Source organism: Emys orbicularis, chromosome 19 (genome assembly GCF_028017835.1).
Source record: "Emys orbicularis isolate rEmyOrb1 chromosome 19, rEmyOrb1.hap1, whole genome shotgun sequence".
In the NCBI taxonomy this organism is placed as follows: domain Eukaryota; kingdom Metazoa; phylum Chordata; order Testudines; family Emydidae; genus Emys; species Emys orbicularis.
Genome location: NC_088701.1, coordinates 24785033 through 24808572, shown reverse-complemented (window position 1 = coordinate 24808572; position 23540 = coordinate 24785033). Strand labels below are relative to the sequence as shown.

Genomic DNA, 23540 nt, shown 5'->3' with positions numbered 1-23540 from the left:
CCTCTTAATTCCAGTTTAGAATTAGTTGTGTATACAGGAGAGCAGAGTGCAAAGTAAGAAGTTTTCCACTCATCAAGAGCAAGCAAATAAAAATAATTACACTGCATTCTGTGTACTTAATATATTTTAGTTGCTAGATACTAAGCACAAAGAAAATTAGTGTTTTCATGAGGAAAAACATCCCAGCTGTGCCCTTTACATGTATTAAAGTGCATTCAGTCATCATTTTTAAAGCAGGCTTGCAAGTCCCTTTGGAATTGGTCCCTAAGCACTGCAGTAGCATTCATAGTGGTAATAATAGTGTATTACAGAAAGTGTTTAATACCACCTTTGGGAGTACAGTGGAATCCTGCAAACTACTGTTACTGGAATAAGTGCCAAAGCACAAAAAGAATAAAATACAATGACCAGGGTATAGAATAGATCTGTGTTCTCATGCTGTAAATTGTGATTACCTGATGTAGGAACAGCTGTCCCACACCAAGGGATCAAACATGTTTCCATACAGCTAGATATGATCTTTGCAGGTTTCTAGTGTACTTTTCTACCTCATATCTGTACATTCTGTTGTTCCCTAATGTGTCAACGTGCAGGATAGCATCACTTTCACAGAGGGCAGCTGCTTGTTAAAAGCTAATACACCAATTTAAGGCCCAGCACCTTGCAGCAAGTTTCTAGTGAAAGACCAATTTATTCTTCATCTTCATCCTCTTCCTCATAGTAACGATTCCTCTTGATCTGTTCTTCCACAGACAAATCTTCCACATCTTCACCTTCCCAGAACACAACATCTTTGGATTTGCTATTCTGGCTAGGGGATAATTCCTTAGCAGGGACCATGTTCAATAAGCTGAAATGTTTAGGAGAGTTGGAGTCAAATATTTCTTTATTTGGAGATGGCTGCTGCACTGTGGCGTTTTCTTCCTCATCTGTCTCCATACCCACCTGACCATTCTGTACCAAGTTCTCTTCCCTGTCTGCCTTGATATCAGACACTTCCCTTCCTCTTTCTTCCTCCAGTTCTTTATTCTTCTCTTCAGTGTTCTGGCTGTTCCCATTCTCAGCTCTTTTTTCCATTCGCTTTCTTTCCATCACTGCCTCACTCTCTAGTTCTTCATTTTGTTTGAATGTGACCTTATCTGCTTTGGAAGGAGAAGATACGTTCTCTGTTTTATGGCCCTTAACAGACATTGTTCTAAATGAGGCTGCTACTGTAAATGGACGGCTTCTTTCCTTCAGTGAGGATGTTCTTCGTAGCTTTTTGAGATCCAGGTCCACATCCTCCTGCACATCTGGCTTCGACACCTCATCTTCTGGGGGCCACTTTGGCTTAAATACTTTGATACCCTCTTCCAATGCACTTCCTTGACTACCTAGCTCTGATGGAGGTGGCCAGGCAATCCTCAGTTTCTTTGTTTCTGCTGGTTTCTCTTCCCTTCCAGGCAAAGCTGCAGCTTTTGCTTCCATGCTAGCTGCAAGAACTCCCACCTTTGCAATTGGGGCATCCTCTACTCCCGGACTTTGAGGGCCTTCTATTGTATTTACAGTGTGGGCAGATTTCTCCAGGGATTCTTCATTCTCAGTTTTGCTTACCCATAGTTCCTTGTGCGGTTTGTGCCCAAAACCTTCATCATAGTTGCCTTTGGCTTTAAAGAGCTGATTGAAGTGAGGCTTGCAATAAATATTCCCACGTAGAGATGCATATGTTCCAAGACTGTTCAAGAAAACAAAATGTTAGCACTTTGCATGTCTCTCAATCAGTTGTAGATTAAGGCCCAAATTGTAGCTAGATCACTGAAAAACTTGGCATTAAACATCTCAAAGTTTTTAGAAAAGCAAGTTTTATAGTGTGTTGACCTGGTGTCGCCAGAGGAAAGGTCCTACCCAGTATAAAAAAGGCATTTCTATGGGTTTTCCTCTTAAGTGCTCAAAGATCTTTACAGCAGGTAGGTATTATCCCCATCTTACAGATAGGAAAACTAGTATAGAGAATTCAAGTGACATGTCCAAGGTCATGCTCAAGTTAGCAGCAGAGCTGGGAGTAGAACCTGACTCCCAGGCCCTTGCTCAATCAACTAGACTACAGCTGCCTGTATTCACAGATGAACATTTGCACAGTATCGTATTCAGCTTCCTGTTATGTTTTAGGAAGGTTGAATTTCCTTCTAAAGGACTGACACACTCATATACCTCACCCTCTGCACAGATTACCTGAGTTTGCTATTGCAATGTGAACAGCGGAAGCAGCTGATATGAAACACCTGCTGGTTGGCAAAGAGACGTTCCATTGGGTACACTGTCTTCTGACACGCAACACAGGTTTCCTTCACTGGCAACTGAAACTTCTAAGGGAAGAAAAGAGGGCTTGTTAACTGGATAAGAACTAGTGGGTGAGGAGACTTGACTTGGGTTTTGTCCAAGACTTCCAGAGTTCTCAGAAACAACTTACTTAATAGTTAATAATTAGCAGCTCTGAACCCTACTTGTACCCTGTACCCTACTTGAGTAAAGCAGACCTATTACAGGCTCATTGCCTTGGTTTGATAGCAAGAGCCTATCCTGCATTCTCCCTCTCTGCTCTCCTATCACCTAAACCTCTGAGGTAAAACAATAGTCAAGAATTGACAGTGGAAGTGTTAAAATTCTCACATGGGTCATAAAGTAAGCTCTATCAAGCCATTCCCAAGAGACTGAGTAAATCTACACTGAAATTGAACACCTGCAACTGGCCTGTGTCAGCCGACTTGGGCTCAAGGGCTGTAAATTTTTAGTGTAGACATTTCAGGTTCCTGCTTGAGGCCAAATGCCTACACTGACAGTTTACAGCTCTGCAGGCTGAGCCCTGCAAGCTAGAGTCAGCTGACATAGGCCAGCCACAGGTGTTTAATACCTTGTATGTCCTAGCCTCTCTGCCTCAAACCTGCTGATAGGGAAAGATGAGGAAGTGGGGAAAATACAAGAGGGGATAAGTTTAAAAAAACAAAAAACAAACAAACAAACAAACAAACAAAAACAGTGAGATGAACAGCAATACAAGAAGCTCAGTGGGGGGGAACAAGTAATGAGAAGGCCAAACAAACATGGGGGGGGGGAGGAGGAGAGAAGAGGACGACAGGAGGGGAACAGTTTGCTCAAAGGTTTAGGCTGAGTAAGTTTTACTAAATGCTTATGGCTTTAGGAATGAAGGCGGCTCATTTAGGCAACTTTCCATACAAACTCTAATTAAGCCAGTAATTTATTCCTACAGCCTGCTTTTAAAAAGTTAGTCTCAGTAGTTCAGGGCAGCAAGAAATGTATCTAACCCCATATGAAAAATTTCAGAGCTCCAGCAAAGGCACTAGCTACACTCAGCTTTTAGGGATTTGCAGTTTCACTAAAATTAAAGTTACACAACAGATAACTAAAGTTAACCCTGATGTTGACAGACTAGTAACAGTGCGTGTACTCCATCAGAGGCAACATCCCATAAAAGTTAAGAAATATCTTAAGGATAAACTAGTAAGTATCAAGTGTCAGCATTGTGCTACTTGGGAATAACCTCAGAATGTGTCTCCTGACAGCATCAAGGAGGTGATATTCTATGTCCACCAAAGAGGTCACCTGATGCTCCTCACTCTTAACACACCTACTAGAGGCGACTTAACATGGAAGCTTAATAAAGAGGAAATGGCATATTGAATATCCAGTCAAAAAGCTGGCCCTTCTGGACTGACCTGATTGCAACAGCTTTTCTAGCAACAGAATAGAAAGTTACCTAGGTCCAGTGTCAAAGGGGTACAGAAAATCACACTCAGATACAGTCAACTTTGTTGCAAAGGCATGTTCTACTACAAGTTTACTAAAAGCCTTTAAGAGAAGGATATGATGGTTAAGGGATATGGAAGCAGGAAGTGCAACATCACAGGAGACAGTTACAGGGGTTGGTGTCTAGTTTGTATTTTAAATAAAATGATGACATGGTTAAGAACTGAAGGTTATGATAGATGAGGATCAGGTTGCTGAACAGAGCCAGTTGATTTAAACTGGTTTGTCACAACTTTAATGTTGCACATAATTAGGCAGTTTGCTATATATTATTTCTAGTCTAATGCACTTAGATTGGGAACTTTAAAAATAAACTTTGATATTAGGTATTTGAAATTACACTAAGGGACTAATCCATACTGAGAACTTGATAGAAAACCTCAAAAAACTCCCAGAGCCTCAAGAGATTTATTTATTTTTAAAAGGGAACTTCAAGGCACTGACCCTTTGCACCAATGTTCTCACCTCTGTGTAAGTGAGTCAGTGCAAGCTCTAGAACACGCCATTGAAGTTTACTAGCCCAGACGAAGATCTACTCACCCACCCTTGCCACAAAAAGGAACAAGGCATTACTAACTTCCTTACCAATAAAAGTTGCCCTTCTTCCTAAGACAGCATAACCGCAAGGCTGCACTGCATAGTGCTAGCATGTGTTATTGCAATACACGTCCCCATCTAAGAGGAGAAACTTACATGGGTATACAGTGACCCCTGTTGGTCTGCTGAAGAGGTGGTTTTTTGGGGTGAAGAGAGAAAAATTTCCTTTCTGGGCATTACTATACATAGCTACTACAGGAGGAGGGTGAAGCCCAGTTAATAAAAAAAGGTGAGCTGGAGAGATAGCCGAGAGTTGAGCTCACATTAGAAGGGAAGCAGAAGGCAGGAGTAGAGATTAGGAACCAGGAACAGGAAACAGAAGCTGGAAGAGAAATAGGAACCTTACATGAAATCAACAGCATCTGGGCTGTTCTCTAAAAATTGCAGCAACAACTATTAATGAAGGTAGAGATCCAAGTTGGGTTTTATCATGTGAGCAGATTCTTTTGAAATAAGCACAAAGAACCATAAACTTAAAGGATAAGCAGATTACATATGAACACACACTGGAATACCTTCCAAGTTATACAGTTCTAAAGGCATTTTTGCCATCTCAAATTTTGCACATACAGCACCTTTCAGAAGAGCTGCTCACAGCACTGTGATATTAATGAAATCTTGCTATCTTCTTAAATAAAATAAATACTATACCTATCCCTCTTTTACAGAAGGGGGGAAAATGCAGAGTGGTGAAGTGATGTGCCCAAGAGTAACATAGGAAGTCTGTGGCAGAGCAGGGATAAGACTTCCTATTTCAGACAGCATGTGTGAAGAGGATGCACCTCACATCACGTTATTGAGATATCATTAAAGTGCTCATCACATAACATCTGTGTGCCTCAAAGTGAGAAAATAAATCCCTGTCCAAAAATTCTCCATCGCTTCCTCAGCTACAGTTATATTGGGGTTGTTCTTGCCTGTTTATATCCCAGAAAGTCAGGAGCAGGTTTACAGCCATCACTACGGAAGGAAGGCTTGGGTAAAGAGAGGAGCAGCATACTGGGCTCTAAAGATGATAAAACTGGGACTCATCCTGATCTCCAGTGGAAGGGAATTTCACATCAAAGGGCTTGCCTCTGAGAATGCCAGGACTCCAGCTCCTAGGAGTTATACACTGAGCTCCCTCAGCTATGAATACCTTCTTGATTGCAGCTGCTATCATGGTTGAGGTGAGGAGGAAGGCAGACAGCGAGGCCCCAGGGTGGGTTTTAAAGATTAGCATCAGGACCTAGATGAAAATCTCTAGGAACTCTGACTTAAGGAAAGCCAAGAGCTTGTCAATGCAAGACCTACATCCAGATTTCTGTACTCAAAACTTCTCCTCCCATTCCAGAAGCAAATTAGTATTCCCATACTGTCACTGGAACAGTGCCCCTTTAACAACATGGCAGCTGTCAGCAGGCAGCTCACAAACTCCATCTTTAAAGAACTAAATTACAATTGTGTTGAGATGCTTTTCCATTCAGAACTCAAAACCCTATGCTGAGCACTGGGCAAAGTTCCTTTATATCCAGTCTCTTTTCTGTCAGGAGTTAGTTCCAACATGAGTTGTTTTTTTTTAAAGATGTCAAAATAAAGACAAACTCCAGCTTTGCCCTATGGTAAAGAGCTCTCTGCTGAAGAGAGTTTGGATATTGATGGATCAATAGCATAAGATCCCCTGGGAGTGCAAACACAGATTCATAGGCTGGATTGAGTCTATGATACAATCAGATTTGCTTAAGTATTAACTGTTGCTAGTGCTTAGGAAATAAATAGCTACTGTACCTTCACTACTTTTGGTGGAGAGGTGTCAGTCTGGTTGGCTGGTTTGGAATCAGAGCTCTGCTGTTTTGTGTAGACACGTCTCTTGGCTTCAGTCTCACTCTGCGAGTTTAGTTCAACTGGGGAAGGGAGGGGAAGGAAAGTTCTGTTAAACTCATTTTTAAAAGCCACGAGAAACTCCTAGGAAGTTCAGTCTGGTAAGACCACGTAGCAATTATGTCAGAGAAAGGCTTAAAGGTCTGTCTGTTCCTAAACGTGTATGACTAAAGCATTAGTGCCAGAGCAAGCAAATAGATTTACTCATCTTTTTCTGCACTGAAATTATCAAATAATTGAGAGGCTGTGTTGAGGGAATGAGATAGCTGCCAGCTTCTCAGTATGCACTAACCTCGTTTCTGGGAAATATGGCTCCAATTTAATAAAATGGTTAAGCACATGCCTAAAGTTAAGCTTGAAGTCAATGGGCTATAAACATGTGCTTAAATACCTTTGGAAGGCACTTTAGTCAATCAGCTACTGCTAATATATTTATTGACTAATCTGTTGGCTACAGTGCTTGCTGTATTTGGCTCTGGAACACTAAGTCCAAATGGTGGGAGAATTGCACTGCTGGGGTTAAATATAAAGACTTTATCAAGCAAGCATTAAAGCTGTCTCAGTACTACAGTTAAAAACCAATTTATAAACCTGATAAAAATTCCCAGGTCTTGATCTGGGCTGAGGTTTTAGCACAAGATTTTTACTGGAAAAATCCCAAGAATCTGAAGGGGTTGCAAGTGTTGAATTAAGACTACTATATTCAAAAGTAACAATCTTTAAAAACATTTAAAAAAACACAGAGTCCCAATTTTATTCAAATTTTATGAATAAGATCTTCTCCTTCTGGGCTATCATATGACAAGTTTCATAATCAGCAAATTCTACAGCCAATTTCTAAACCACTGGAAATGGGAGTTTATAAGACAAGGCTGACCATTACAGGCCCATGAACAAATGTCCACTTTAACCAAACAACTGGCTTATATGTGCTACAAAATTACAAGAAGGCGCCTAGATAATGTGAGTGGGCTTCCATTATGTGTGTTAGGATCTGAGTTCTTATGCTCAGATTGCTTCATAAAGTTAAATGAAATCCAGTCTTGACTAGCATATCCCTGTGATTAAATGGGAAGCCTGATGCTTCCTCCAGAAGCTTTGGGTTCTAAGGGCAAACTCATCTTGACATAAGCATGGCATACAAGTAGACAGTGCCAACACATCCTGCCATCCACCTGCCCACTCTATATTTATTGGGCTAGGAGAATGAGTGCTTACTGGTGCCATCTTCAGAAAGATTGGAGTGGAAACCCAGACTCTTCTCCCTGAAGAAAACCTGCAAAAGTAATGTTATACTGTGAACCATATGAAAGTCAGCTGGGCTCACCAGTTAACAGACTCAAATTTATAAATGGATAATCCCGGCATGAGTAGCAAAATAATGGGCAATTAATAGAACAATAAAACAGAAAATCCTGTTTACTAGCCAGTGTCCACCCTAAGCTAAGAACTTCAACGATGCTAGCACTGGCTACAAAACATATGTTCTGGATTTCTCACCTTCCTCAGGACCTCCCTCACTGCCACTTCTTGAGTAGTCAAGGATACATAGGAGCCTAAGTGACTGTTGATTTTGGAAGTTTCCTCCTAAAACTACAAGCTGTGATGCTCCCAGTTTAGAACAAACTTGCTTGGTCTGTCTTCTACATCCTTCTTTAGAAAAGAATTTACAAATTTCACTGTTTTATACCTTCTGCTCAGCTCACACATATAAATACTCTGAAGTACAAGATTCTTTCATTAACAGAACTGTTGACGCAGCCTAGTATAAACTTGGTTCAGATACAGAATAATTTACATACCAGGTGAAAAGCTCAATGCAGGTTCTAGAGGGCTATTTTAACCTGGTTCTCTCTCTATGTTAAATAAAATATAGCTTAAATATACTTACACATTGAGGAACTAAAATGCCATAATGAGATTAACAGCAGAACCTCACTAATTCACACTAATGACTGAAAGACCCATTGCAAAGGATTGCACTTTGGAAATTAATGAGGAAGTAAACAAACAAGTCCGGATAACATACTTTGTTCATTTGACTAGTTTAATTTTAATGATACTTCCTAATAAGCATTCCACAGTTTACTTTGTACCCATAACAAAGAATTTTTAACCACTTTGTTACTGAATCTTTGGGATGTACAGAATGAGGGGAGCAGTGATTTTTTGCACTTGAATTATGAGTGTACAAGTAAGCAAGGTTCTGTTGAACCTTTCTCTTTCTCCAGAAATTTCTGCCATTTAATAGGTGTGCCCTGGACAGGGACACTAGATTTATCCTGCAGTGATGTCAAAGTGACCATCCTACTACCACACAACAGTCTATTTAATGTAGGTTCTTACACTGTGCTCCTATTACACATCAAGTCAGTCACTAAAGGAATGCCTATAAATTAAAGTAACTTCACTCTAAGAGCTAGCAGAGAGAGGATTTTATTCAAATCTTCCATTCAACAGCAGAAAGTCTAACAGAGAGAAACTGCTTTTATTTAATAGGTTTCCTTTTAAGAGGCTCCCCTTGGTGGCTGCTTTCCCACCCCACAACAAGCTAAAATGTGAAGACTCGCTCAGTTCCCAGCAAGAAGCTGAAAGCAACAGTCTGGCTGCCTGCTTTGGGAAGTCCGGAAAGGTTTAAAAGCCCTCCCAGCATTAGGCTGCCACGTGTTCAGAAAGCCCGTAATGCACTGTATTTGAATTATTGTTTGGCTACTTTTATTCCCTTCTACCATCCCCCCAATTTAAGTCACAGATGCCTTGAGACTTTATATAATTACTGTCCCTTATTCACACAATAAAGTACTCATTTTAAAACTAAGTTTAAACAGCAGGAACAAAAAAGCTAATCAGGTTACCAGTTACATTAACCAAGATCTGGCAACTCTGCGGCAGTGACCCACTTTCAAGTCATTGTGACCCGGTACTTTGCACTGACACATCTTCTCTCATCTGAGGCTCCCCAAGCACTTTACCAGAAATTTAAGTGTGCAAGCAAAGCACCTAAAAGGTGTTTTCCCCATTTTACAGATGGGGAAAATGGCACAGAAGAGTATAGTGGCTTGCCCAAAGGTCACTCAGGAATGGCAGAGTCAGAAATAAGACTCAGGAGGCCCCACTTCCAGTCTGCTGCTGCTATTAGATAATGCTTCTTCCTCCCATGTTCTTAATATGCCACCATTATGAAATTCAAGGATTCTGCCACATCAAGAACATTTACTATATTTGGCAAACTCAAGCGCAACCCCCTCTAGATAAAGTTATAAAAAAATAGCTAGATATTCTGCACACAAAGGACTTTTTATTTCGAGTCTTACAAATTAAAATTTCTCTTGCCTGTTTGTAATTACCATCCTAAATTTTGATCTCAAAATCATGAGTCACACAGCATGCAGATAATTTGTATCAGCCAATACAGCTCAATTTCCAGATGCCTGTTGTGTATCTTCAAGCAGTTCCATTTCAAGGAGAGTTCTTGATCCTCAATCAATATGAGCACATCTTACCTTATCCCCATCCTGATGGGAAACGGAGTCCTCAGGACTTGGTGGCACATTCTCCTTCTGCTCATATTTGTAACTCTTGATTTCACTGTCACTGGCTTGAATCTCATTCTATAGAACAACAAAGGAATTGAGTGTTGACATTCCTTTTCCCTTAGAGTGAGAGAGCTTTCCATGTTTCTTCTTAAAAGAAGTCTTGTGAATACTATGTCCTGTAACACACAGCTGATGACTAAAGGCAAGAGGACAAAGGAGTCGACAAATATTTGATGGGTGAAATACACCAAGGTGGGAGAGGAAGTTTAGGATAATAAAGGGAGTATAACTTTTATTCCATGCCATCATCACAGTATCAAAATACCTTTCCACCAAGAACCAACCAAGTCTTTCCTTAAAGCCAACTTCCTTCTTTCTTGTTGTCACTCCGGATAATTCCACATCTTCCCTTACCTGAAATGCTGCCCCATATTTTATTTTATTTGGTCATAAGCACTTCAGGGCAAGGAACATGTATTATTCTCTAATGCACTATGAAAGTGAGTTCTACTCTAGCTTCAGTGCATGCCAACCAGCCAGCCAGGTGACAAATTGGACCTTCATCTTTCTCAAAGTTTGTCTCATTTCAGGAAGTTTTACAGAACTTTTCATCTAAAAAAACCCCAGAGAAACCTCATGCTTCTTTTGCGGATCAATCAGTAGACTCTGTGGCAATGCAAGGCTCATGCCTTTCATGAGACAGCCTTTCTGTGGCAGGGGAAAGAAGTTGCCAAGCATCAGGAGCATATTGGACATCAAAAGGCCTTAAAAAAAAAAAATAGGGATTTATATGCTAGTACCTATCTCTTTGAACCTTAGTGTTTAATATGACAGGTCTTTAAATACAAGTAATTTTTCCAAGTATTTTTTGCAGTGTTATGAAGGGATTATGCTATCACACTTACAACTGAAGAAAATATATAGCATACTTAAGGCTTGTCTACACTGGCACTTTACAGTGCTGCAACTTTCTCACCCAGGGGTGTGAAAACACCCCCCGAGCGCAGCAAGTTTTAGAACTGTAAAGCACCAGTGTAGACAGTGCACCAGTGCTGGTAGCTGCGCCCCTTGTGGAGGTGGGTTGTTTTTAAAAAAGAGTGCTGGGAGAGCTCTCTCCCAGCGCTCTGCTGCAACTACACAAGCCACATTAAAGCACTGCTGCGGCAGCGCTTTAACGTTGCCAGTGTAGACAAGCCCTTGGTCCTGATCAGGTGCTGTCTACACAACAGACAACCCACAAAAGAGTTCTCTCTCCAAAAAGGTTAATAGTTCTGTTTTATAGCATATATGGGCCTAGACCTTGCTTTAAGATTTTACCGGTATTTCAGCTGGATACATACAGGATGAAGTAGGAAAGTACAAATTGCATACTTCCACACCAGCAAGATCCATTGTGCCCCCTGACAGTGGGGAATACAAGGAATTCATAGGGGGAAGATAGCTCTCAGTGATTCTGCCAAGGAATAAGAGCCATAGCTTCCACTGGCTTATTTGAAAATTATTGTAAACATTGCTGTAGCTGTAGCCATTTGCATCCACACTTAGCTACAATCAATGTTAAGAGGCCACGATAGAATCCTGCTGGGAGTGACTGAGGGTGATAATCTATATAGCATAGGCTCAGCCAGCAGGGGCATTCAAAGACGCTCTGCTCACCAAGCAGATGGGACACCAAGCCAGACTAGTGTTCCAGCTGGTGTGGTTTGGACTTCACTGTGAACAAAACCTAAAGGAGTCCATTTGTTAAACTGGCTGGCTGCTGGCTTCTAGGGAATGGTTTAGTCAGTGAACCCCAGCCATTTCTGTTACAAAACTAGAAAAGACAATTTAGCAAACTGAATGTAACACAGGGAAGCATGATCTAAAATCTGCTATTAGCAGTTAAGCAGATTTATTACATTGGCTGAAAGTAATTGCAGCTCATGCCATTAAGTTTACTTCAATTACTGCCCAAGGGCTTGAGAATTAGACCCACACTGCATATGGCGTGGAGAAATCCCTTCAGCTTGGGCTGGGGTGTTCCAGCATCAAGATTCAAAATGCATCTCTAGATATAGACACTTCTAAGAACCACAAGCACTTCCCAAGCTTAACTTGGAGACTCTTCAACACTGGAGGCCAAAAAGTCACCAGTCTAGTTTCTCTACCTAGAATATTGTCATCCACTTGGAATGTATGGCTATAAAGGACACAAGTTCAACAAAAGCCTCTAACATTAAACAAAGCAGCTGATGGTTCCAATTGACATACCCCTTCTTTCTGGGGCATAAGCTTAGACTCTTGCTGTTTCTTTAGCTACAATACAGTTTGCTGTGATTCACTAGCTTCTCATTTCCTGTTCAGTTATCTGGCCAATGAGGACAGCTCAGATCTTTGTAATAGCACAGGTAAGAAATAACAGGCTGAGTTCATATGAATAGATGAGAAAAGGGATGTGAAGAGTAATGGTTGCAAAGGGGAAGATGGCTGGTTATAAAGCACAGCACTGTGTCAGAAGATCTGAACTCTATTGTATTATCTTGGGTAAGTCACTTCATCTCACTATGTCTCACTTTCCCCTAAATCACAGGGGGTTCATAAGATTACATTTCATTAGTGTTTTTAAAGCATGCAGAGATCCTCAGATACAGAGTGCTACAGACATGCAGAATAAAAGAAGCCAGTTGCATTTCAAAGGAGGGTCTTCAGATAGCACGTCACCAGTTGGGTCTTTTGAAAGTATCAAGATTATTTCAGGAAAGGGCAAGTACACATCTCTTGCTGCAATTTTCTCAATTCTTCAGAGCAGAAGACAGCTTTTAATTCCAAGCGAGACAATGAATACTCTGTTCTCATCAAATATGAGAACATTACATTTTAATAGCCTAGTTTCCATCAGAACCATTTACTAGCCTCAGGGCTACACCAGTAGGACAGCCACTACTTCACAGATAGACGTACCACGTGGCCTGTGGAGCTGCCTTGCTTGGACACAGCTGCCTGGTACTTTGCCAGTCTATCCTTTATTGAAGTTTCTGTTAGGTGAGGCATCTCCAGGTTTCTTCTACTCTCTGGCTTGTCTGGGCTGAATGTTGGAGAGCTACAGACCAGGTGATCTGGAACAAGAATGTTATATGATTAGAGTAACCTTCATAAGTGAAGCACTGAATAGTAAAATCTTCTGTTCAAAGAGATTCAGGTCTCTTCTTCCTCCACTCTCAAAACGCATGGGAATCCCAGACTTGAGAGATGTTCTACCCCATGGCTTATGCTATACCAGGAGTACCAGTCTACCCCAGCAAATACAACTGATTACTAAAAGCAGCACCTCAGAATGTGCAGTTAACATCTGCTTTGGCACAATCCAGCCAGTAAACTCCTGAGCAGTAAAGATAGTAAAAACAATCTGTACTTAGAAGAACATATAGGCATTATCAAGCAGATAGCAGGTGAGAAGTGCTGAGGAGAACAAATGGGTTCAAATACATTTAACCCAGAAAAGAATGGTAATGCAAGACTGTTCATTACACCAATAATGTACCCAGGGTTGGTTTTTTGTGTGTGGGGGGGGGGGGGGGGGGGGAGAAGATGGAGGAGGAGAAGGGAAAGAACATAGGGTTTAAAAAAAAAAAAAAAAAAAAGTGAAGCTTAACCCTCCAATACTAATAAATCCCCAAATATACCACTTACATGGTGTCTTCCATCTGAAGATCTCAAAACAAAAACACTTCATACAACAACTAAACCTAATTTCACATCATGCTGGCAAGATGGGCGGGAACTATCCATTTTACATAGGAGGAGAAGGAAGAACAGAGATTAGGCGTTTTGTCCAAGGCCACAGTGGTAGACCTGTTAATAGTACCCAGATCTCTTAACTTCCCGTGCTCTGTCACAGATTACCAAGCCATCCTTTCTCCACATCAGTTCACCACTATCTTACAGCCTTTATTTTAGACAGGGAAAAGATTTAAAGGCCCAGCACCTCTGATTATTCAACTAACTAGCTTCCCAGTTAAGGTCCACTTACATAATAGTTTTGACCACGATGTGGAGAACTAGAAATGAAGAGGCTTTTCACGAACTAACCCAGCCTCAAATGAAAAATTAATTTTAATTTAGAAGGCACAATGTTTTACTAGGGTGTACAATGGTAAGAATTGGTACCTTTCATTGCTCTCTCTCTAGCCTGGCTCAGATAAGGGTATTGTTTGCAGCACTAGGAAGTAAAGTTCAATGCTAGCCATAGGCTGGAAACATAGGAGTTGCATTTAAAGCTACAGTTCTAACAAAAGCTGTGTAAAGATACCTGGACAATACAAGGTAGTGTTCATGAGTCAAAAATTCCATAGCAGGTGCATAACTTTTGGAGGGATTTAAAGCAACATGAAGAATTTCACAGTACTGGGTCACAAGGGAAATACTGGCAGGCAGGGAATTAGGGAGAAGAGTGTTTATTATTTCTCTGGTTTCTAAATTAAGTTTATTTTCCAAGAGAAGAAGTACCACCATCTAATAGAACATGGGACTAGGAATCAAGAGATATGGCTTCTATTAGCTCTGCTATGAATTTTTTTCTCCCATGCCCCAGTTTCTCTGTAGGATCCTGGAGAAAGATACGGGGTGCAAAGATATTATGTAAAAAAAAGCTTAGTTTATTAGTGTTCATAAACATCATCATCAATAATTCCTAGCTCTTATCTAGCACTTATCAGTAGATCTCAAAGCACTTTACAAAGGAGGTCAGTATCATGATTCCCATTTTACAGATGGGGAAAACAGATGAAGCAATTTGCCCAAGGTCACCCAGCAGGAGAGTGGCAGAGTAGGGAATAAGAACCCAGCTCCTTTGAGTCCCAATCCAGTGCTCAAGGGCCACACTGCCTCGAGCCTCAGATGGAAGGCTTTCTATCTCCTTCCTCTGCCAGACAACGTTATTTCCCTCCTATTACATGCACAAAAGGGAGTTGTTTTAATGCACAGGCCCAAATGGCTTGAGACTACCAACCTGAAGCATTGTGGCTCCTCTCTCCAGAGCAGATGTCAAGGTCCTCTGAAGAGAAGCTGTTTTCAGAGATTCTCCTGCTACCTGCAGTCCTACTCTGGTCCCGAAAAATCTGTAAGACAAAATCCACCTATGAGCTCTCTGGACAAGGCAGAGATTGTTGTGCATAATCCTTTGAGATGCATAGGTGTCTCTAGCAAATCTCCTTTACTGGACTAAACAAATCTAGCAGATGATGTCCTATTTAAGCAATATCAAGTTTGGTCACAGGATACCTACCTCTCCAGACATATCCATAGATGCCTTTTGATTGTGAAAAACAACTAGAATGCCATATGGTAGATGCTGATCTCCAGTACATAACCTACAAGCTAGATGTCCAGAGAAGGAGATATATAAGCACTCATACCAGTTTGTAAATTAACAGTTTACAAGCTCAGTAAAAATCATTTCATCAAGATGTGAAATTAAGAAAGAGAGAAATAGGTTTTAAGATACCAATACATCATCATTACCATTCAGTAACTACAAAGGAGAACAAAAACTTTAGCAGATGACTACAGTTATGTTTTATATCAATCAATAAGCACAACCTATCAGAGTCAGACTGACCCCCAAATTAGGTCTGGTAGTCAGGCTGACACTTCAATAGGTTGGTGCTGGACAGAAATAGCCTCAGATCTCCAGGATAAACCACCAACCACATGGCTGTGATGCTGGATGTAATGCCTCTATATAAATCCATGGTACACCCACACCTTGAATACCATGTGCAGATCGGGTCGCTCCATTTCAAAAAAGTTACTAGAATTGGAAAAGGTACAGAGAAGGGGAACAAAAAATGATGAGGGGTATGGAACAGGTTCCACATGAGGAGAGATTAAAAAGACTGGAACTTTTCAGTTAAAAAAGACTACTAAGGGAGGGATATGATAGAGGTCTATAAAAATCATGAATGGTGTGGAGAAAGTGAATAAGGAAGTGTTATTTACCCTTTCACAAGAACCAGGGGTCACCCAATTAAATTAATAGGCAGCAGGTTTAAAACAAACAAAAGGAAGTACTTCGTCACATAACTCAGTGTCAGCCTGTGAAACTTGCTGCCACAGGATGTTGTGAAGGCCAAAACTATAACTGGGTTCAAAAAAAAAAAAAAAAAAGTTCCTGCAGGATAGGTCCATCAATGACAATTAGCCAGGATGGTCAAGGATGCGACCCCATGCTCTGGCTGTCCCTAAGCCTGACTGCCAGATGCTGGGATAGGATGGATCGCTCAATTACTGCCTTGTTCATTCTGAAGCATCCAACATTGGCTGCTGTTAGAAGACAGATACTGAGCTAGATGGACCATCGATCTGACCCAGTATGGCCATTCCTATGCCAGGGTGTTTTGTACTAGCAGCAGAGACAGATTCTCTGGTCAGCTCCTTCAGATTTGATACATATTTGCTGCAATCAACCCTCAAATGGCTCCCTATAAAACTTTTTAATGCACAACAACAACAAAAATCCAACAATTATAGAAATAAGTTTCAACAGCTCCTCTGAATTCTCTGTGGTGTGCAGAGTTTAATTTGCCTACACCAAGACTGGATGTTTTCACAGCTGAAAGTCAACCTATAAAAACAGCAGGAGGAGATGAGAGCTCTCTTCTCCCCAGGAAGAGTTAAGTCTCAGAGCTCACTGGAATTAAGGGGGCGGGGGGGGGGGGGAGAGCGGAGATTTGGCAAAACACTCCAACCACACATTTCTTTTCCTGCTTCCAACAATTTTCTCATTTTCTGGTCACCAAACTGATAGAAATTCCAGTTTTATACTAACAGAGCTGCACTGTAAGATAATCACTGTGAAAAATCAGGCCTCTTTAGCACACAGAACAGAGGAACTTCACCGGGAAAGGAAAACGCAGTTGGAAAATCCCTTGTTTTCCATTAGCAAGGTTAGAAATTTTATATTTCTAGAGTTTAGAAAATTGCTAATGTTTCTTATTGGAAAAGCATTTTACTGAGACCAACCTTTTCCTTCTGGTGAAGGTACTGACAGATGCACCCAAGCGGAGCCTACGCACTTCTAGGAATTTGCAGACTCCTCAGTCATCTCCAAGATTTGCTTGCACATTCTTGTTGAGTTTCACCACCACTACCACACTGAGCCAACACTCTGAAATGCCTGAAACCTTACAGTTTGGGATTAAAGTATAGACAACAGTTTTTCTTTTCTCCCAGTACATGAAGCAGAGTATTTTAGGTTGAGATTTTTGGGAGAGCGCTGCTAAGGAATAGTGTCCTTTTGGGGGGTGGGGGGGAGAAGGTGAACATCGGCTGCATTAGCCTATTGAAAGTTCCTACTAGCATAAATTTGGAGACATATCTGACATCTAGTTTGCAGAGTTAAACACAAAGTTCATGCTTCTTTATATTGGGTGTGGTTAGCAGAAAGGAAGGTGGAACAAACAAGTTCTTACAAGGGCACAATATGACCCAGGAAGAAAGTTTAATTGGTCAGGTAAGTGCATCTGGAAGTACTAAAGAACAGCAGTTCTCTTAAACCAGAAGCTCTCAGGTATATAACTAAAATCTTGTGAGTATCTGGATTCCATTCTCATTTAGATGACAAACAATCCTTTTTAAGAACAGAGATGCCTAAGTCTAGAAGCTTCCTTGAGGAGTGGTTTCCTCCTCCTCCTCTCTCCTCCCTACATACCCCATCCTCCTTCCTGTCAGCAGACTGGAACTGATTTGAACAAACTTTCCCTGAAATCTTCGCTCAGAGATTATGTAGACTAAACACATCAACAGAAATAAAATAAAAAGCTAGGGTTTCCTGAAGCTTAAAGTAAAATTCTTTCATGATGCTTTTAAACCAGATTGGGCAAAATACTCCCCAGTGTTGTAATTCATTCCATTATGCATGAAAGCACACTGTACTGGCTATCCTATCAACCAGAGCAAAACCTGGTCACAGCCCCCAAGGAGTTTACAATCTAGAGACAGGTGCTGAAGTAACTATGGTTCTGCTTAGCAGGGAGTTGAGTGATTCAAAGTTTGAGAGGTATAGTCCTTTCTTTTGTTCATCTTATGCCATCATGGGAACAAATGGACACTAGTTATAGGGCAGTAAGTTTAGAATAGAGGGAAATACCACTTCACTCAGTATATTGTCAAACTGGAATTCACTGCAGCAGGAAATCAGAGTCAAATCCTGGAAGTAGACAGTGTCATGACTGTAGCTATGCAGTAACATAACAAGTGTACTAATGTCTCAAGCCAATCTCCTCAGCCCTCCCCAACAACTGTACATGTGCATTTGTGGGGGGAGGGAGAAAGGACTGGGGAGAAATACCTTCACCTGATTCAGTAAGACACTTGCCACAAACTCGCTGTGACACCTTGGGCAAAGTACTATACTTTGCTGCACCTCAGTTTCCCCATCTGTAAAATGGGGTATGCAAAAAAAAAAAAAAAATTTTTTTTTTTTAAACCAATTTCTGAAAAGGCCCAAGTTTCTTGGATGAAAGATGCTGCAAGTGCAGTGTTGCCATTCCATTTGGTCTTTTGCCCAACAACTCATCTTGCTTTAGGCAAACCACACCTAATTTATATAGCAACATAAGAATACAAGTCACTGCATATCAGATTAACAGTGCCAAAAAGAACAAGTACCTGCCTCAGAACAACTCAAAAGGGACAATCGTATCTTAACGCTTGATTGGAATGTTTTAAGTTATGCTCCCCCTGACTTTCTTCTACTACTTGCGCTTGTGTGCCTTATCTGATGTGAGTCACTGTGACACACTGAAGTATCTTTGAAATTGCCAAAGACTTGAGACATTAGAACCAATAAGTAATAAAGGAAAGCTGGTCTTTTGCTTCAGGCATCGGTTTGAGTCCCACACCCGCTTCTCAGGCAGGCTGCTACTGATATGCTTAGAAGTACTTTCTTCCCAAAGACGCAATAAACATTTGTCTTGCTTCTGAGATTCAGAAGCTGGATCAAAATCTGAACAGAAAAGAAGAACTTGTGCAGGCGGTGCGGCATCCCTGGGTAAAATTTAATCCAGCCATTTTTTTGTTCAGTTTTGAGAGTCTGGATAGTTTTGTTTCTACAAACAGATGCAGGTGAGGACATAAGGGGCAGGGACAGTCAGGACCATCAGTTTAGGAGCTATCCATGTTCAATTACAGAACTGAGCACACTGCACTTTGAAACTACCCAGACTTGTGCTGCTTCTCCAGTTGTTCCCAACTGTAATGCAACTAAAGTATATCCCTATGCTGCATGACTGTATCTGCATGATATCACCCTCATACCCCCTAAAATTTCCAGGGCCAGAAAACTTACAGAAGTGCTTTTTAGTTGCAACAAAGGCCTTTCCCCTTCATTTTAAAAAACGTAGACATCTTACTTTATAAGTTTGATTGAGGGAGGGAATGCATGTGCAAAATGAATTTTGAGTGGACAAAAATGGAATTTAAGGGAAGAATCCTTCAAAGTTTTAGGACTTTCAGAACTGCTGGGGTCAATTTCTGTATTAGCCAGTTTGCTGTGACCGAATTTCAAATAACGACTTATCTATGACATACAGTTACCAATTCCAGCTGTTAAAGACGAGTAGTTTGGTCAGTTCAAAAACACTTCCTTCCCCCAATGCTCAGATACAGTTACTCAAGTTTGGCTGGAAAACTGGTACTTTCCTGTGGAGTTTTCATGTGCTCTGGAAACTTGTGCCCATGAGAATGAATTCCTGAGAAGAAATCTCCAAAGTCACACCTTGCTACTGCTCCTTGTAATTAGCACCTTAGGGATGGAGTCAATAGCAAAGGCAGCTCTTACAAATTTTAATGAGAACTAAGAACTCAGATTTAAACGGTTACTGTGAGAAACCATTTTGAATGCCTATATTCTGACCAAATATTCAGCCTAACCCAAAGATTCTGTCCCCCAAACCCCCTTTTATTTCATATCTAAAGTAAATATCTCCCCTGTCCAAGTTTTTGCTTTGTTTTACTGAATAATCTAATAAAACCATCATGAGTAAAACAAAGGCAGAAATAATAAGAAATTATGAGAAAACTGGAGAATCCACCAGCATTAAGGCCCCAGGACTCTGTTGTAAGTCACTGGCATATGCAACTCATTTTCTAGTTAAGCAATTCTCCCTGGGGACAAAATCTGCAGTCCACATGCAGGATCAAATTTCATGAGCAATTGTAGGAAAATGCAAGCCCTGTGCGTTTGCATGTCAAAACTAGTAAAGGCATGAGCTCGTCTAGCTATTTTCTCTGTGAGAGGATTTTCTTTGATAGGAAACATTTATTCAGATACACAGATGAGAGGATAGCAAAGAGGAGATGGAGTTTCAGCTCAGTACAATATACTGTGAGCCTTAGACTTTCCCTGTAGCTTTGGCAGACCTTCCTGTCCCACAGCAGTGGGTGTTAAGCTATTCACAAAGGGAGCTTAATAGTTCTGTTAAAAAAAATAAAAAAAATAAAATAAAATAAAAAAACCACACACACACACACACACACACACAAAAACAAAAAAACAAAAACAAAAAACAACAAAACAACAAAAAAAATCATGTTTAAATGACTCACTGCTCAGTGCCCATAGGGGAAATTAAGAAGCAGTCAGCCCCACCTTGCTTTAAAAAAAAAAAAAAAAAAAAAAATTTACTCAAATACCAGTCCATTCTGTGTTTTCGATTGGATCCAACCAAAAATGAGAGAAATAATCTATCCATCCCAGATTAACATGTTAAAAGAATAATTCCCTGCTATTGTGGAACTGCAACAGAGAGTCAGTGACTCGAGGTGAGTGAGGTAATATATTTTATTGGACCAACTTCTGTTGGCGAGAGAGACAAGCTTTGAAGCCCTGTGTAAGCTCAAAAACTTGTCTCTCTCAGCAACAGAAGTTGGTCCAATAGAAGTTATTACCTCACCCATCTCGTCTCTCTAATACCCTAGGACCAACACAGTTACAAGATTGCATACATGGAGAGTCAGTGACATCCACGAGTTTTCAGCTCTTTAGCACCAACCACTTCAAAATACATTTTTCAGCTTCAGTAATGAATAAAACTGCCATTTGTACAGTTAATAGCTCTGAACCACCCCCTGCAGAGAGTTTCCAGATGCCCAGGAGGCAGTTAATTTTTAGCCTCTTAAGGTCTGAAGTTATATAATCCTTACCTTTGTTTGAGTTGCATCGCCCTTCTCAAACATCATCTTTAGTTTGTTTAGTGGGATGTTATATTTCTCTATCTTCCCCGAAGAGTCCGGGTTTTCACTGGTCTCAGGTTTGCCTACTTCTTGTCTGGATTCTCTTACACAATTTTCCATTTTATCACTTTCCAATGAGTAGATCTTAGACTCCTTGCTGTCAACACTTGGATATTTCAATTGGTCAAAGGCTCCAGAAGGCGATCGGAGTTGAGATTTAGTATAGACCCTTGATGTTTGGTCAGTTTCTGCTTCAGAAGCAGGGTTGGTTTCTACTCCAACACTGGGGCTGGGAACCTTCTGCCTAACCTCAGTACAGTTGCTTTGTAGGGTTTCTGTCCCAGACTCTGTTCCCAATATTGGATTCTCCCACTTCTTCTTTAACACACTCAGAGTCCCCCTTTTAAAATGAGGAGGAAGATTTTCTGTGTTCTAAAAAGAACAAGAAGTTAATGCCAGTCAAACTGCCTGATGAAGCATTAAAGCACTTCTTTTCTGTACAAAAGGAAGTAAAGACTCAGTGCTGCTCTTAGCCCGCTGCTCTTTCAGACAGCTGTGAATAGTTACAACTGTGCCACATGGAGAAAGCATCTAAGATCGGGGAGGGGGGAGAAGAGAAAAGCTAGAAGCTGAAGCAGGAAGTGATCAAACAGGATGGCCTTATAAGGAAAAAATGGGAATCAAGGTCTAATGAGAGTTAAAGACACAAAAGGCTTGAATCCACACACTAAGGAAATCTAACAGAATCAACACCAGTAGACTTTAGAATTAGAGACTTATGTTAACAACGGGAAAAGCAGGCACATGTGGAGGGGTGCTATGCCAAATGTTGCAATGTTTTCCATCTGCTCTAAGGGAAGCAGGGAGAACAAGAACTAAAGATTATCTTTCAGAAACCACTATTACTTTGGATTTATGCATTTCTACTTTCAGTTAGTGGCAGCATTTCAGTGCCAACAGGCCTCTAAACACAATATTTTACACCACCCAATACAAATTAAACATTACAATTCTTTTTCATCCATTTATAAAATCTGATCATATAGTGGAATATTTAATTCTTCTACTAAAGGTAACATTGTGATCACTGAATGACACACACTCATGCACATAAGTTACATCCTACAAGCATTGCCACACTACTGCCATAAGCCAACAGAACATATTCTGGGTTAGCTGATAGTGACCCACAGCAATACTACCCCTCAGATTCAAGTACCTTCAGACTACTTCTGCTCAACAGTGATTACCCCATGTACAAACAACAGAACCCCACATTTAGCAAATTCACATCTAATACCTGCCAGCGCTGCATTTTTGTGGTCTGTTCCTTATGGATCCTACCATAAGTGAAACTAACTGCAAGTAGAACAGGTCTGCAAGGCTTTAGGGAATTAAACAGGATTAGCAGCTATATTGGGATTTAAGTCTCTCACCCCATTACTCTTCTAGTCACATTCTGAATGCTTCTTTACAAACTAACTAGAATCCACCTAAGCTTCAGGAAAAGATCAGTTTATTTTGCTCACTGTATTTAAAGCAAGTACCAATGTTGTAGGGAAAATGGCACAATGTATTAAAGAGGTAACAAAGGTCCCCCGCGTGAAGAGTTTTCAGAACAAAATTAGACACTGAAGTTCCTGCAGCTAAAGTCTCCTTGAATCCCAGGTGCACTGCTGCATATGGAGTTCTGGCATGCATCATACCATGAGTCATTCTGTGCTTAGGCTCTACTTTGCCCTGCCCATACAAGTGATGCAATAGCTTCCAGTAGTGAGCTGGCATTCTTCCCTATTAATGCTGAGAGATTACATCCTGCAAAGCACCCCACAACTTGCTCTTATAAATAGGTTTAAATATAACTGTTTCAAGCAAGAATTATTGACCTACATGATCATCCAAAGACTTACTGAGACCTGACAGAGTATGGGAATGAAGGAGCATTGAACAGGCTCCTGCCTGGTCTTTCTTGCCCTGGCTACAGTGACCCAGAGACAAGACATCCAATGCTTATTAAGTGTGCCATCGAATTGCTCACTTATGACTGAGGAAGCATGCTCAGAGAGGGAATTGCTCATTCCTTCTGGACACCGTAGTTAACCCTGTACATTTTAAATGAAGAATAAGCAGAGATTCTGCTTGTAAATGCAGACTTGCCATCTTAGTGCATTCTCACCCACCGGAGTCCCCTGATCCCAGAGCAGTGGGAGGAAGCGAAACGGTAATAGCAGAGCCAAACAGAATGGCTCTCCTCCCACAAGGCAAGTCAGTCCAAATGATTTAAAAATCTACTTCAGAGAAGGGTCCCCTAAATGGATTCCGCAGTTAGAAAGGAAAATAACAAATTAGAACTATTGGAAGCTGACAGCATCCCTTTAAGCTTCAAAATTTAGATAAGAAATGAGCAAACAAGCATAGAAACCATACAGCTGCCTACAGCTCAGAACACAGAGGTGGTCATTCATGTTTTGTCATTAGAACAGAGGACTCTGAGCCAGATGCATCTTGGCGTCTACTTAGAACTGAACCAAT

The 23540-nt window shown here is 40.8% G+C and overlaps 1 protein-coding gene across 1 annotated transcript in view; it reads right to left on the bottom strand.

The window, feature by feature from the left end:
* Positions 1 to 521: 521 nt before the first annotated feature.
* LIMA1 (LIM domain and actin binding 1) overlaps positions 522 to 23540 on the bottom strand; it is a 38350-nt gene continuing 15331 nt past the window's right edge. Inside the window, exons 4-11 of the mRNA XM_065419445.1 lie at positions 20979 to 21440; positions 14781 to 14893; positions 12738 to 12876; positions 9765 to 9872; positions 7480 to 7537; positions 6169 to 6284; positions 2212 to 2345; positions 522 to 1714 (exon numbers count right to left, since the gene is read on the bottom strand). Of these exons, the coding sequence (XP_065275517.1) occupies positions 691 to 1714; positions 2212 to 2345; positions 6169 to 6284; positions 7480 to 7537; positions 9765 to 9872; positions 12738 to 12876; positions 14781 to 14893; positions 20979 to 21440 (2154 nt within the window). The 3' untranslated portion in view covers positions 522 to 690. The remainder of the gene's footprint in view (positions 1715 to 2211; positions 2346 to 6168; positions 6285 to 7479; positions 7538 to 9764; positions 9873 to 12737; positions 12877 to 14780; positions 14894 to 20978; positions 21441 to 23540) is intronic.